At 29.6% G+C, this 12,906-nt stretch overlaps 1 protein-coding gene across 1 annotated transcript in view; it reads right to left on the reverse strand.

The window, feature by feature from the left end:
- The window catches only part of LOC142321266 (homeobox protein orthopedia-like), a 190,311-nt gene that overhangs the window by 21,868 nt on the left and 155,537 nt on the right, over positions 1 to 12,906 (reverse strand). The window contains exon 3 of the mRNA XM_075359264.1: positions 330 to 516. Within this exon, the coding sequence (XP_075215379.1) occupies positions 330 to 516 (187 nt within the window). The remainder of the gene's footprint in view (positions 1 to 329; positions 517 to 12,906) is intronic.

The raw sequence follows: 12,906 nt of genomic DNA on the forward strand, positions 1-12,906 counted from the left end.
AACTCTTACATAATGAAAAACATTATGGTACGATAACAATTTCAGTACTTAATATATGGGTCAATTTTACTTAATAGTGTTATATTTTTTAAATGTTATTTCAAACATTTTAAATATATTTTTCAAAAAATTATTTGTACTTAATTCTTAAAATTTCTGTATAAATTTCTGTATATTGTATTACTCATACAATTTACCCTAGTTATAAGAATAATAAAGAAACATAACAAAAAAATAATTCGCATTAAAAATTTGTGAATGATTGAAATTTTATTTTCAGTATTAAAGTATTATTTTATTAGTTAAAATAATCTTTGCTGCTCTCTCACCTGATGTCATAGAAGTAACACCCCATCGAGATTCACCAGTACCAAACATTCCTGAAGGACACAGGCTATCTGACATGGAACCAAATGGTGGTAGACCATGAGAAGGTAATAAGGAGCCAGGGGTGCGGAATACATTTGTTGTCTTCTTGCGTTTCTTCCATTTCGCTCTTCTGTTCTGAAACCAAACCTAAAAAAAGAGAAAATGCTTTCATTAAATTAAGAAATTTAATTTACACTGTGTTGAATCATTTCAGCAAATGAAAAAAGAGTTAACGTATTTGTTTTCTGTTGTCAAGGTAGACAACTGTCTAAGCTTGATTCTTTTACAGGCATTTTTTATTTTTGTTTATACAAAATCTTTTAAATACATAGTAAGTTTTTCATTGTAAAAGTTTAGGACTGAAATAAGGAGTAATTAGTAACATGGTAACTATTTCTAATCACTTTATCAAAAAAAATTCTTTGTTAAGGGCAAATGACATTAAGAAAAACTAACATTCATTTGTGTATGTAAGACAACTGCAGAAAAAGGTACTGGACTTTGCATCTTTGCCTTATATTCAAAAGGTTCTTAATTTTAATCTTGGAGAGGTCTGATATCGTTTACATTCTAGATAATTCATTTCTCATCATTTAAAAGTACAAAGAGGATAGTAAAATTAGACATTAATTTTTATTTATTAAAGAACAAGTGTTGTAACAAGTTCATGAAAAATATACTGTTTAATAAATTTTTAAAATTATATTTAACTGTAGAATATTTAGAAAATATGAATTAAAAATGTTTTGATTTCATGTTTTTTACATTAAACTCTTAATGAACATATATCTGATGTAAAATATGTTCAGAGTTGTCTAATTCTAAGACACAATGAACTTGATATTTAAAAATTAAAGAGAAAAAAGACGAAATAAAATAGTTTAGTTAAAAAAATGATGTGGACACCATGTGACTTCCTTGTACGCCTGTTAAATTACATATACACATTTTTAAAAGTACATAAAATTTTATTTCCCTAATAACTTTTGATTTTTTTTTATTGTTATTATTGAATATTTTTTATTGTAAAATTTTTTGTACAGTCACGGGTTAATAAATATTAAATCAATATATTTAAATTTAAAAAAATACAAAAGGAGATGAAGTCTTCTGATTTGAACTGATGTGCCTTCCCTTTAAGATTTAAATATTTTATTAATTAAAATTTTAATTCCAATTTCAATTGCAGTCAAAAAGGGAGGTGCACAACTAGATGTTACAACAGTGCTAAATCCAAAATTTCAACATCCTACTGCTAATCTTTTTTGAGTTATGTGAGATACATATGTACGTACAGACATCACTATCTAGTCAAAATGGATTCAGGGATGGCCAAAATGGATATTTCTGTTGAAATCTGAAAATTGAAATTTTTCGCGATCACAATACTTCCTTTACTTCATACAAGGAAGTAAAAATCCTGGGATTTTCTGTTTATTCTGATTGGTTTTTATTTAAGTGTAATCCAATAACCCTTTTAGGTACTTGAAAAAGGTAAATAATAAAAACATTGATTTTACTGCTTATTAATACTGGAAACTATGAGACTTCAAAAAAAAAAAATCATAATGGTTTGAAAAGGAAGTGCAAAAATATTACAGGAATTAAAAATATCATTTTAATCATGATTACCTATTTTTAAAAACTGGATACACATACACATTTACATGCCAATTTGAAAATATAAACTTATATATAAACTACATCAAAAACAACAAATGTGTTTATCAAATTTTAACTCTTGATTATTTTCAAGGAAAAATTTATTCTAACCATAGTGCAATTAGAATGATTAAAAAAATATAAGCCTATTCTTTTCATTTTAATAAATGTATTGGTTTTATAATTCTATAACTTCTGTCAGGTTAGTTCTTAGTTACAACAAAAATTTGCTTCTGTCAGTGTAATAAATTATTGTAACGCCAAACACAATTGAAAACACAAGGCAAAATTGCACAGTATTTTCTTTTGTTAAAACTTGTTGCATCACTTGTTCTTTGATAAGTACAAATTAATGCCTAATTTTACTACCCTCTTTGTACTTTTAAATGATGAGAAATGAATTATATAGAATGTAAACGATATCAGACCTATCCAGGATTAAAATTAAGAACCTTTTGAATATAAGGCAAAGATGCTACCACTCCAATATGATTTTAAAAATCTGATGAATTTATATTAAAGTAGTTCTCAGTTTTGGTTACATAGTGTAAATATGGTACAAAAGTTTTTACTTCATTTATTTTTTAAGTTATTTATCTCGCAACAAAAAAAATTCTAAACGTACTGTAATATTTTTACTTCATCACCATTAATTATTATTTTTATTTACTTATTGGGATTGGACTAACAAATTTTGATAGATAATACATCACGTTTATTTTACATTTACAGCTAAGCAACTGTAATAAAAATAAAGTATCCTGTTAATTAAAAGTTTTAACTGAACATTTATAAATAATGAATTGATTTCTATTAATTAATTTTGATTTACTGACAGATACTGGAGGCTGTAGTTAAAACTCCATTTCATTCTGAATGGTATCCATTTTTAAATGCACTCTTTGATAAACCTTCCCATCTGTTACCAGTATTCCCTAGAGTTTTACTCAGTACTGCTTTAATTTAGTATAGTTGTATTCATCTCCCTCCCTGGGAATTTTATCCTACTCTCTAACTTCGATATACATTTTCATGGAGCTGACACTGCTTAGTATTTTTAAACCAGTGCATATTATATTACATTAAAACCACATTCATGTAAAAAAAAAAACAACAATATTTTAATTATAAGTAACGTTTAAATTTACTATGTAGATTATTAAAATTAATTGAAACATTAAATGATTCATTATTAAAATTTGATTATTTTGTAGAATTTTTTATATTTAAAAGGTAACTGCCACACTGAAAAATGCAAAATTTCCAAGGCAGATACACATTTATTTTGCTAAAAATATCTACCAGAGCTGCCATGTTCTTTGTACGGAGTAAAGGAAGCATTGTGATCGCGAAAAATTTAGATTTTCAGATTTCAACGAAAATATCCATTTTGACCATTCCTGAATCCATTTTGACTCGGCGTGATGTCTGTACCTACGTATGTTTGTATGTATGCATGTATATACGTATTTATCTTGTAACTCAAAAACGATTAGTCGCAGTATGTTTAAATACTGGATTTAGGATTGTTGTAACATCTAGTTGTGCACCTCCCTTTTTGATTGCAATCGACTGAACGAAAAGTGTCCAAAAAACCTCAAAATACAAAAAGATCTGGATTCTGGAATTTTTCTTAACTGTAGTAATAAGCTTATTGAGAGCTTTTCAACGATATATCATAAGTGGTACTTATTTTCTTTGGTTCCAGAGTTATAGTCAAATTAAATTTTAATTAATGAAATATTTTGATCTAAAAGGCACGTCGTTTCGAATCCTTTTTTTTCATTTAAATATATTGATTTATTAGTAATAATTATTAACCTGTAAGTGTAAAAAAATTGCGATAAATAATAATTCAATAATAAAAAAAAAGAAAAAAATATCAGAAGTTATTAACGAAATAAAATTTTATGTACTTTTCATTTAAAAAAAAAAATGTATATGTAATTTAATAGGCGTACAAGGAAGTCATGTGATATCCACATCAGACTTTTTCAGTTTCAATAAAGGTTTTGATACCTTATTACTAATTTTTGATAACATTTTCACTTTGCAACTTTACTTTTTGAAATATTAAAAAATAAAGTTGAGACATCAATTGTGTCTCATAGCAACCGTGGATAACGAGACACCAATTATGTCTCAGAATAGTTCACATATTTTAATTGAATTATACTTTTGCTTACTAACAACTGGATTATATTTATTTTTAATTCCACAACTCCAGAATTGTTTGAATACTATTTTTTATTAATTGATATACTCTTTTTTAACATAAATTACTAAAAGTCATTCTTTTCTGTAATAAAATCACATTTTATTGATAATTATACCTTGAAATGAGATTTTTGAAGTAAAATTTGAATTTAATATTTTTAAGAGTACTTAATATTAAAATCTAACGTAATTTTGTCAGTAAACAACTAAAATTAATTCACACTTTATTACAACACTTTTCAATTATGTTTATTTTGCTCTTATTTGGTGATTTACAAAAAAAAAAACATTCTTAAATTTCAAATTTAAAGAAAAACGTCTGTGATACATACAACACAAAAATATACAGAATTTTATCTTTAAAATAATTTCTAATTATAATTTATAACTTATATAATTATATATATATATATATATATATAATTTATAATAATTTGTAATTTGATACAAGTAGAATTAAAAATAAACAATAATATTGCATCTTAAGTGACATTATACTGAGATATCATTTGATGTCTCAAAGCAGTATTGGAATGTGAAACTGAGACATCAAATGTCTTATAGCAATAATGGATAACTGGCTGAGACAACATGGCAGTCAACCAGTAACCAAAGTTTAGCATGAAAGAATAATGCAATACTTCAATATTAGTTTTTTTTAGGCCACATTGGACCAGTTAGTCATCCATAATTCAGTTTCTTCTTGAATTTCTGTATTAGTCTGGCCTTTCGGTTTTCTCAGTATTTCTTCATTCTATCGAATTGTTGCTTCCTGATCTCGTCTATGACCTCCACTTTGCAATGCTTTTTTAATTTTTTCATGTTGAATCTATTGTTTTGAAGTGCGTAGTTAATTTTCATTTTATCACAGGCGACCTCAACCCTCAAGCCAATTTGTTGAAGATCTCTTTGGATTTTTCCAACATATTTTCCTCAGGTTTTTTTGTTAATATTCCTTGTAACCAGTTTTTTAGAATTCGGTTCTCAGGCATTCTTAATACGTGCAAAAAATGGGAAATCCTTCGTTTTTTCATTGTACTGAGTATTGAGTCGACTTGTTTGTAGACTGTTTCATTTGTAGCAGTTCGCCAGACTCCATGATAACTTATGATAACTTTTTATTTAAACAAGTTCTGATAATCTACCTTTCTGTGTTAAAGTAATTGGTCCGTTTTACTTTCATTCTTAATCTGAAAGATAGTTTCACTAGCGTAAAGCGCCACGGGAAGAACTACTCTGTTATAATGATGAATTTTGGAGTTTATTGAGACATTTTTTGTTGTATGTTTGCCAAATTAGACTTTGTGCTCTTTTAATTTTAGTTAATCTGTTTTGCCATGTTTGTTTTTTCTTCAATCTACAGTGAATGATTTCACCTAAATATTTAAATTGTTCAACTATTTTTATTTCTTTATGGTTAACTTTGATTTTACCTATACAGAGGGAATCCATGACCATTATTTCTGTCTTTTCATAAGAAATTTTCAGGTCAATCCTTTGGGAAATTTTTTCTAGGCTGGTGATTTGTTTTTTAACCTCTTCCATATTTAGTACTAGTAACGCCAAATCATCAGGAAATACTAATGTATAAGTTTTTATTGGATTTTTACCTGTTCCTATTATTGTTTTAATGGGATTTTCCTTTTGCCAAATTTTAATTATATAGTCCAGTGCAATATTGAATAGCAGTGGGGAAAGTCTACGACCTTGTTTCAATCCGGTCTTTACCCGATGGGTTCAGACATCTCCCCTCTAAATTTAACCTTGAACTGTGTGTTTGTTAATTTTATCTTTTTCAACAATTTTGCGTGAAGCCCATCATTTCGTAGGATATCTAGTAAAGTTTGCCTATGAATACAATATTAGTTTAATACAAAAAAAATCATTCGTTCAATTTTTCGAACAGTTATTCAAAATTAGGGACAAAACTGTTTCAGAGTTGCATTGTAAGATTTTCACGTTTGTCTTATTTTGGGTTTTGTAGAAAATTGTTATCACTTAACATCTTCGTAAGAAAATCAAATCTAAGTAATTATTTTTAAACATCCTTTGTATCATGTTCACAAATAAATGGATAAATTATTATTATTCATGGAAATCAAAAACAAAATTTTTTACAACAGGGTTACGTTGATTTGAAAAATACAAAGATATTTAGTTTTAAAGAACTACACACTTTTTAAAATAATCGCTGATCTTAAAAAAAAATTAATAAAAATTCTTTTGATGAAAATTTATTTTCATAAAGTTAAAACTGTCAAGATTTTTTTTTTTAAATTCTTAACTTCACAGTAAAGATATGAAATATTTATATATACTGAACAAAATATTTTCATTATCTATGGAAATTACAATTATCTCTTTTGACTAAGAATAAACAAAAAAAGAATCTTGATTTTACCAGAATGCAGAAGTAGTACAAATAAAAATCTTAATAAAAAATTATAATAAAAGCACTAGGAAAACCGAGAGAGAGAGAGAGAGAGAGAGAGAGAGTGGAAGAAGTGTTAGGAGAAGACCAATTTGGTTTCAGAAAAAGTATAGGGACAAGGGAAGCAATTTTAGGCCTCAGATTAAAAGTAGAAGGAAGATTCAAGAAAAACAAACCAACATACTTGAGATTTATAGACCTAGAAAAGGCATTCGATAACGTAGACTGGAATAAAATGTTCAGCATTTAAAAAATTTAGGGTTCAAATTCAGAGATAGAAGAATAATTGCTAACATTTACATGAACCAAACAGCAACAGTAATAATTGAAGAACATAAGAAAGAAGACGTAATAAGAAAGGAAGTCCGACAAGGATGTTCCCTATTCCCGTTACTTTTTAATCTTTACATAGAACTAGCAGTTAATGATGTTAAAGAACAATTTAGATCCGGAGTAACAGTACAAAGTGACAAGATAAAAATGCTACGATTTGCTGATGATATAGTAATTCTAGCTTAGAGTAAAAAGGATTTAGAAGAAACAATGAATGGCATGGATGAAGTCCTACGGAAGAACTACCGCATGAAAATAAACAAGAACAAAACGAAAGTAATGAAATGTAGTAGAAATAACAAAGATGGACCACTGAATGTGAAAATAGGAGGAAAAAAGATTATGGAGGTAGAGGAATTTTGTTATTTGGGAAGTAGAATTACCAAAGATGGTCGAAGCAGGAGCGATATAAAATGGCGAATAGCACAGGCAAAACGAGCCTTGAGTCAGAAATATAATTTGTTTAGATCAAAAATTAACTTAAATGTCAGGAAAAGATTTTTGAAAGTATATGTTTGGAGCGTTGCTTTGTATGGAAGTGAAATTTGGACCATTGCAGTACCTGAGAAGAAAAGATTAGAAGCTTTTGAAATGCGGTGCTGCAGGAGAATGTTAAAAATCAGATGGATGGATAAAGTGACAAATGAAGAAGCGTTGCGGCAAATAGATGAAGAAAGAAGCATTTGGAAAAATATAGCTAAAAGAAGAGACAGACTTATAGACCACATATTAAGGCATCCTGGAATAGTTGCTTTAATATTGGAGGGACAGGTAGAAGGGAAAAATTTTGTAGGCAGGGAACGTTTGGAATATGTAAAACAAATTGTTAGGTATGTAGGATGTAGGGGGTATAACGAAATGAAACAACTAGCCCTAGATAGGGACTCTTGGAAAGCTGCATCAAACCAGTCAAATGACTGAAGACAAAAAAAAGAAAAGGAAAACTGATGATTCAGGAAGGTGTTTAATATATAGTTCAGCATAACTTTAAACTCAAGACAAAATATAGTTTTGTTCTAAGATTTATAGTCTATGAATTGAATCTCATTTCAATACTACAATACTTTATTACGTTTTGGAACACGAAAGTAATGATTTTTTTTAATATAAAATGTATTATGATTTTTTTTTATAATTATGAGTTTATAAAAAGTTTTTTTTATAAATCAATTATTTATTAAGAATAAACGTTGTTTTAATCTGTGTTATTTCTTTGCGAGTTATATCAGCTTTGGGTCGACAATCATACTTACGCACAACCTATTACACCAAACAATATTTATTCCCTTCATTTTCTTTTAAAAAGTTCACAAACCATTTCTCGATTCATCACATCCTTCCAATCTTTTATCTTCCCCTCTTACTGTTACTGTGTCTTCCTTCTTTCACTCCCTTAACTGTAATCTATATTCATCCATCAAGAAAAAGAAATACTAGAGCTAAAAAGAAATTAGCGACTTAAAAAAACATAAAATTATTTCTATATTCCAAAGAAAATGGCGTCAAAAAGTAATTTAAGTTTAAATTCATTAATAACGATTGTTAAACAAAAAATAATAGTAATAATTTGCTTTTTAATTGTAAAAATGTTTCTTTAAATTCATAAAAATAATAGTTTTTATCAATGTTTTTTTTTTGCGATTTTTACACTGGTAACACCTATTATATTTTTGGATTACATTTTTCGGATTTTATTCAATTATTAGTAGGAGCTAGAAAATAGTTAAACCGATTACAATTATTACTCCACTTTTAAAGTTATTGCTATTTTTTTTTTAAATTTATTTAAATATATCAATAACTGTAATGTATGGCAACTAGTGAGAAAAAGGTAAAAATTATTAATTACATTTTACTGTTTACATTTTTATCGAATCTTTTGAAGAAAAGTACGATATTACTTTCGGTAGAAAGATGGGATTGGGAGATTAAATTAAATTTTTTTACATTTTGAGGTACTAAGAGTACGAAAACACCATTCACTTAATATAAAACCTCCTTTAAAATTAAATATATTGGCCTAGGTATAAAATTTGTGGCTCAAACATCTTCAAAACTGTTAGATCAATTTTACTGAAATTTAGGTATGCCGTAGTAGTGTATTTAAAGTTGAGTATGAGAAAATTTGATGAAGATTGGTCGATTAGTTCCTGAGTTAGGATCAATTTAAGATTGACAACAGACAAAATAACCTCAATTTGAGGTATTTTTTGAGAGAATGAAAATTAATTTTTTTTACGTTTTGAGGTATGAGGATTACAAAAACACGTACTATTCACGTATAGAATTTTGTGCCTTGAAAATCTCCAAAACTAATAGATCAATTTCATTGAGATTTATATATACTATAATAGTGTATCTGAAGTTGTGCATGTGAAAATTTGTTGAAGACTTGTTGAATCGTTCATCAGTTGCGCTTAAATTAATGTTGATAACAGACAACATATGGTTATGTTGAATTTTTACAGGTGTATTTTATCTAGGGGTGTTACTGGATAAGAACGGTAAATTTACTAGCCACATTATTAACTGTGGCAAGAAAGCGGAAGGCATGGTAAAAGCATTGAACGCTTTCTAACGTCGCAAAGTGGGCCAAGGGCGTCGAAGAGGAAATTGGTAGTGTCAACAATAACATCGTCAATCTTATACACAGCAACAGTGTGGGGAACATCCTTAAGCATAAAAAGGAATTTGACTAGAGTTAACAGCGTACACAGGAGAGCCCTATTAGGAGTAGTTTCCAGCTACCGCACGGTATCGTACGAGGCCCTCTATATTCGCTTCAGTTCCGCCAGTCGACCTCCAAGTGGGAGAAAGACTGGATATAGCTCGTGGCTCGAGCAAGAGAGACGCTAGAGAACATATGGTGACCGAATGGAAAAACAGGTGGCGTGCAAGAGGGGTGACAAATGGACCAAGCGAAGTATACATGACTTAGACGCGTGGAACGGCAGAAAGTTTGATGAAGTAAACTTCTACATAGTACAGATATTAACGGGGCATGGTAATTTTCAAGATTACCTGCACAAACTAGGCAGACGTGTGTCACCGTCATGTATGTTTTGCGAAGACGAGGATTCTGTTGAACATACCGTCTTCAAATGCCGAAAGTGGGACATACAGCGGAATAGGGTGGGTATCGCACAGTGCACACTAGATACCGTTGTGAGCTACTTGTTACAAAACGAGAACATTGGAGGAAAGTCAATACATACGCCACGGAGGTAATCAAGAGTAAAAATCAAGAGGATCAGCGCCGGGGCTATTAGTACAGCGACGGGAGGACAGCCTCAGAGGTGAGGGTTGGCATGCCAAGGTGTACCAGTGCCAGTGATCCTCTGGGGACTCCATGAGGTGGTAGGAACAGTAAAAGAAAAAAGACCCGGAACTGTGTTTTGTACAGATATGTACGGATACGGCGTCAAGAAAGGGCACAATAAAGATTCCTCAAAAGAGCTGACCGGCGAGCCGACCTACCATGCCGGATACACAGCCGGTAGGTGGGAAGGCTGGTTAGAGTAACCAGACACTCCTCCGGGTGGACTTATACCCATCAGTCCGGACCGACCAAGAGGAAACAAAAAAAAATAAAGGTGTATTTTTCAAACACGCTTATGCAGTGAGTTACAGTGGTGACGGGTGGTGAAGTTTAAACGCATGTTTGTTTTTTGGTACTCGGTAATGGAAAACACGTAGTGCGTTGTACTGTAAAAATCAATGCGTTTTTGAACACGAAGTAGTGAGGGCATCGGAAACGAAAAGTCGTTCCACTTGCGAAAGATTTTTTTTTTTTGTGCAGTAAGTTGTTCTCTTGAAATTATTTAAACTGTACATGTTCCGTAGTTTATTCTAAATGAATAATGGAAGAGTTAAAATTTTCTTTGGATGTTCCCAATATATTTGTATAAAATCCAAATATTCAATTCCACTCTGTTCGGATGTTTATATGAGGAGAATTAATGTTTAATGATTATGCTTTAATTAAATTTGTAGTTTGGTAATAGATTATTAAGTCTTTATGTTTTATTTTTACAAAGAGTGTGGATGAAACCCCAATTTTCCGAATAAAAAACTAATCGAATGAAAATTAAGTTGACAATAAAAAACCATTGTATTTCCAGTTTTAGTTTTCATACCCATTACGTCAGAATTTGGTGCTTATCTGAGTGGGTTGATAATCCCCGATATAATTTTACTTCATCTGTTTTGTGTTAGTAGTGGTGGAGTTTAAAAAAATTTACTAAACGGGGACAAATAAGGTTTTTCTTTAAACGTTTATATTTTGGTTTAATAGGGAACACTTTTTCTTTTAAACAACTTTTAATATTTTTTTTTCCGGGTTTTCTCGGAGTGGTTTCAAATTTCAGAGGTATTAACGAACATATTTGTAAAACATTTATCAAAAGTAAATAATTATGCTTCTTTTCGAAAATGTTATTTTTAAAAATGTTTCCTAAGAAAGGTGTAACTTTGGTGGGCTGGTAGATGCCCATACGTAAGCTTTATACTATTAAGATAATGAACTTTTCATTATTACAGTAAAATTTTGCAGTTTATGGGTGTTGTTTATACTGTCACAAGTCAATGAGTCAATATTTTCGATTTTTTTTATTTCATAAATTTTCTGTAGTTTTATTTTTGCATTATCTATTAGAAATTGTTTATGGTATTTTACAAATTATTCAATTTTATTTTTAAAATTACTTTATTATTATTCAAAAATCAAGTTTTGGAAATTTAATAATTTATTTTTTGATGAAGACAATATTTTATGATAATGTCTAAAATAGTTTTACTGATATATGGTATATAAGCTTTGTTTTGGCGGGGGTTTTATTACCGTGGTTCAGTTAGTATGAATATTAAATATAACTTTAATAAGATGAAGAACATTGTCCTTTGAAAATAAAGTAAATATTTTATTGCAAGAGAACACTAAAACATATTTACATAATAAATGTAAAGAGTGATTCAAAAAGAAAGGGAAATAATTTGGGATCTGATTCTAGAGCTTGAAATAAGGAAAAGCTCATATAAAAGATATGTCCCAAAACGCTTTATAATTGAGTTACGGCTAACGAAGGATTTCACCCGGATTTCAATTCCCCCCTGAAATGAGATCATGAGATTATACTGAAATTTTTAAGGCATTATATAAGGGACGAACTTGATGGTTTCTTGATTTTTTGACCAGAAAAATCGAATAAAACAAATCCCAAACTGTATCTTCCGTAGTTTTCATGTTATCCAATGTAAAACAGAAAAATTCGTGTGTTTTAAGGTTTGAAGTGCAATAACTTTGTTAAATGCGTAGATTTTATTATCAAAAATTGTAGAGAATTTAACTCTGTGAAAATTGATGTAATAAAGTAATGAAAAACAAAAAAAAAAAAATAAATTTCTATTACTAAAAATCGTGAGCATGTAATGTCTGTCATACTTTACTTGTGGAATATCTTTACGTGCAGAAGTTACAAATTCTTCGCTTGCTCTTTGTAGGACTAAGTTGTGCCACCTGAAGGATGTTTTCCGTTTCATCACCATTAATGGTTGATGTTCAGATGAAACATAAGCGCTGAGAAGTGCACCATTCTCACAAAGATTATTAAAAATTCTACAAAATACTTTACGGTTAGGAAATATTCGTTCAGGATACCTTTCTTTCTTTTTCCTGTTTAGCCTCCGGTAACTACCGTTTAGATAATTCTTCAGAGGATGAATGAGGATGATATGTATGAGTGTAAATGAAGTGTAGTCTTGTACATTCTCAGTTCGACCATTCCTGAGATGTGTGGTTAATTGAAACCCAACCACCAAAGAACACCGGTATCCACGATCTAGTATTCAAATCCGTGTAAAAATAACTGGCTTTACTAGGACTTGAACACTGTAAC

The sequence above is a fragment of the Lycorma delicatula genome, chromosome 3 (assembly GCF_047948215.1).
Source record: "Lycorma delicatula isolate Av1 chromosome 3, ASM4794821v1, whole genome shotgun sequence".
Classification (NCBI taxonomy): Eukaryota; Metazoa; Arthropoda; class Insecta; order Hemiptera; family Fulgoridae; genus Lycorma; species Lycorma delicatula.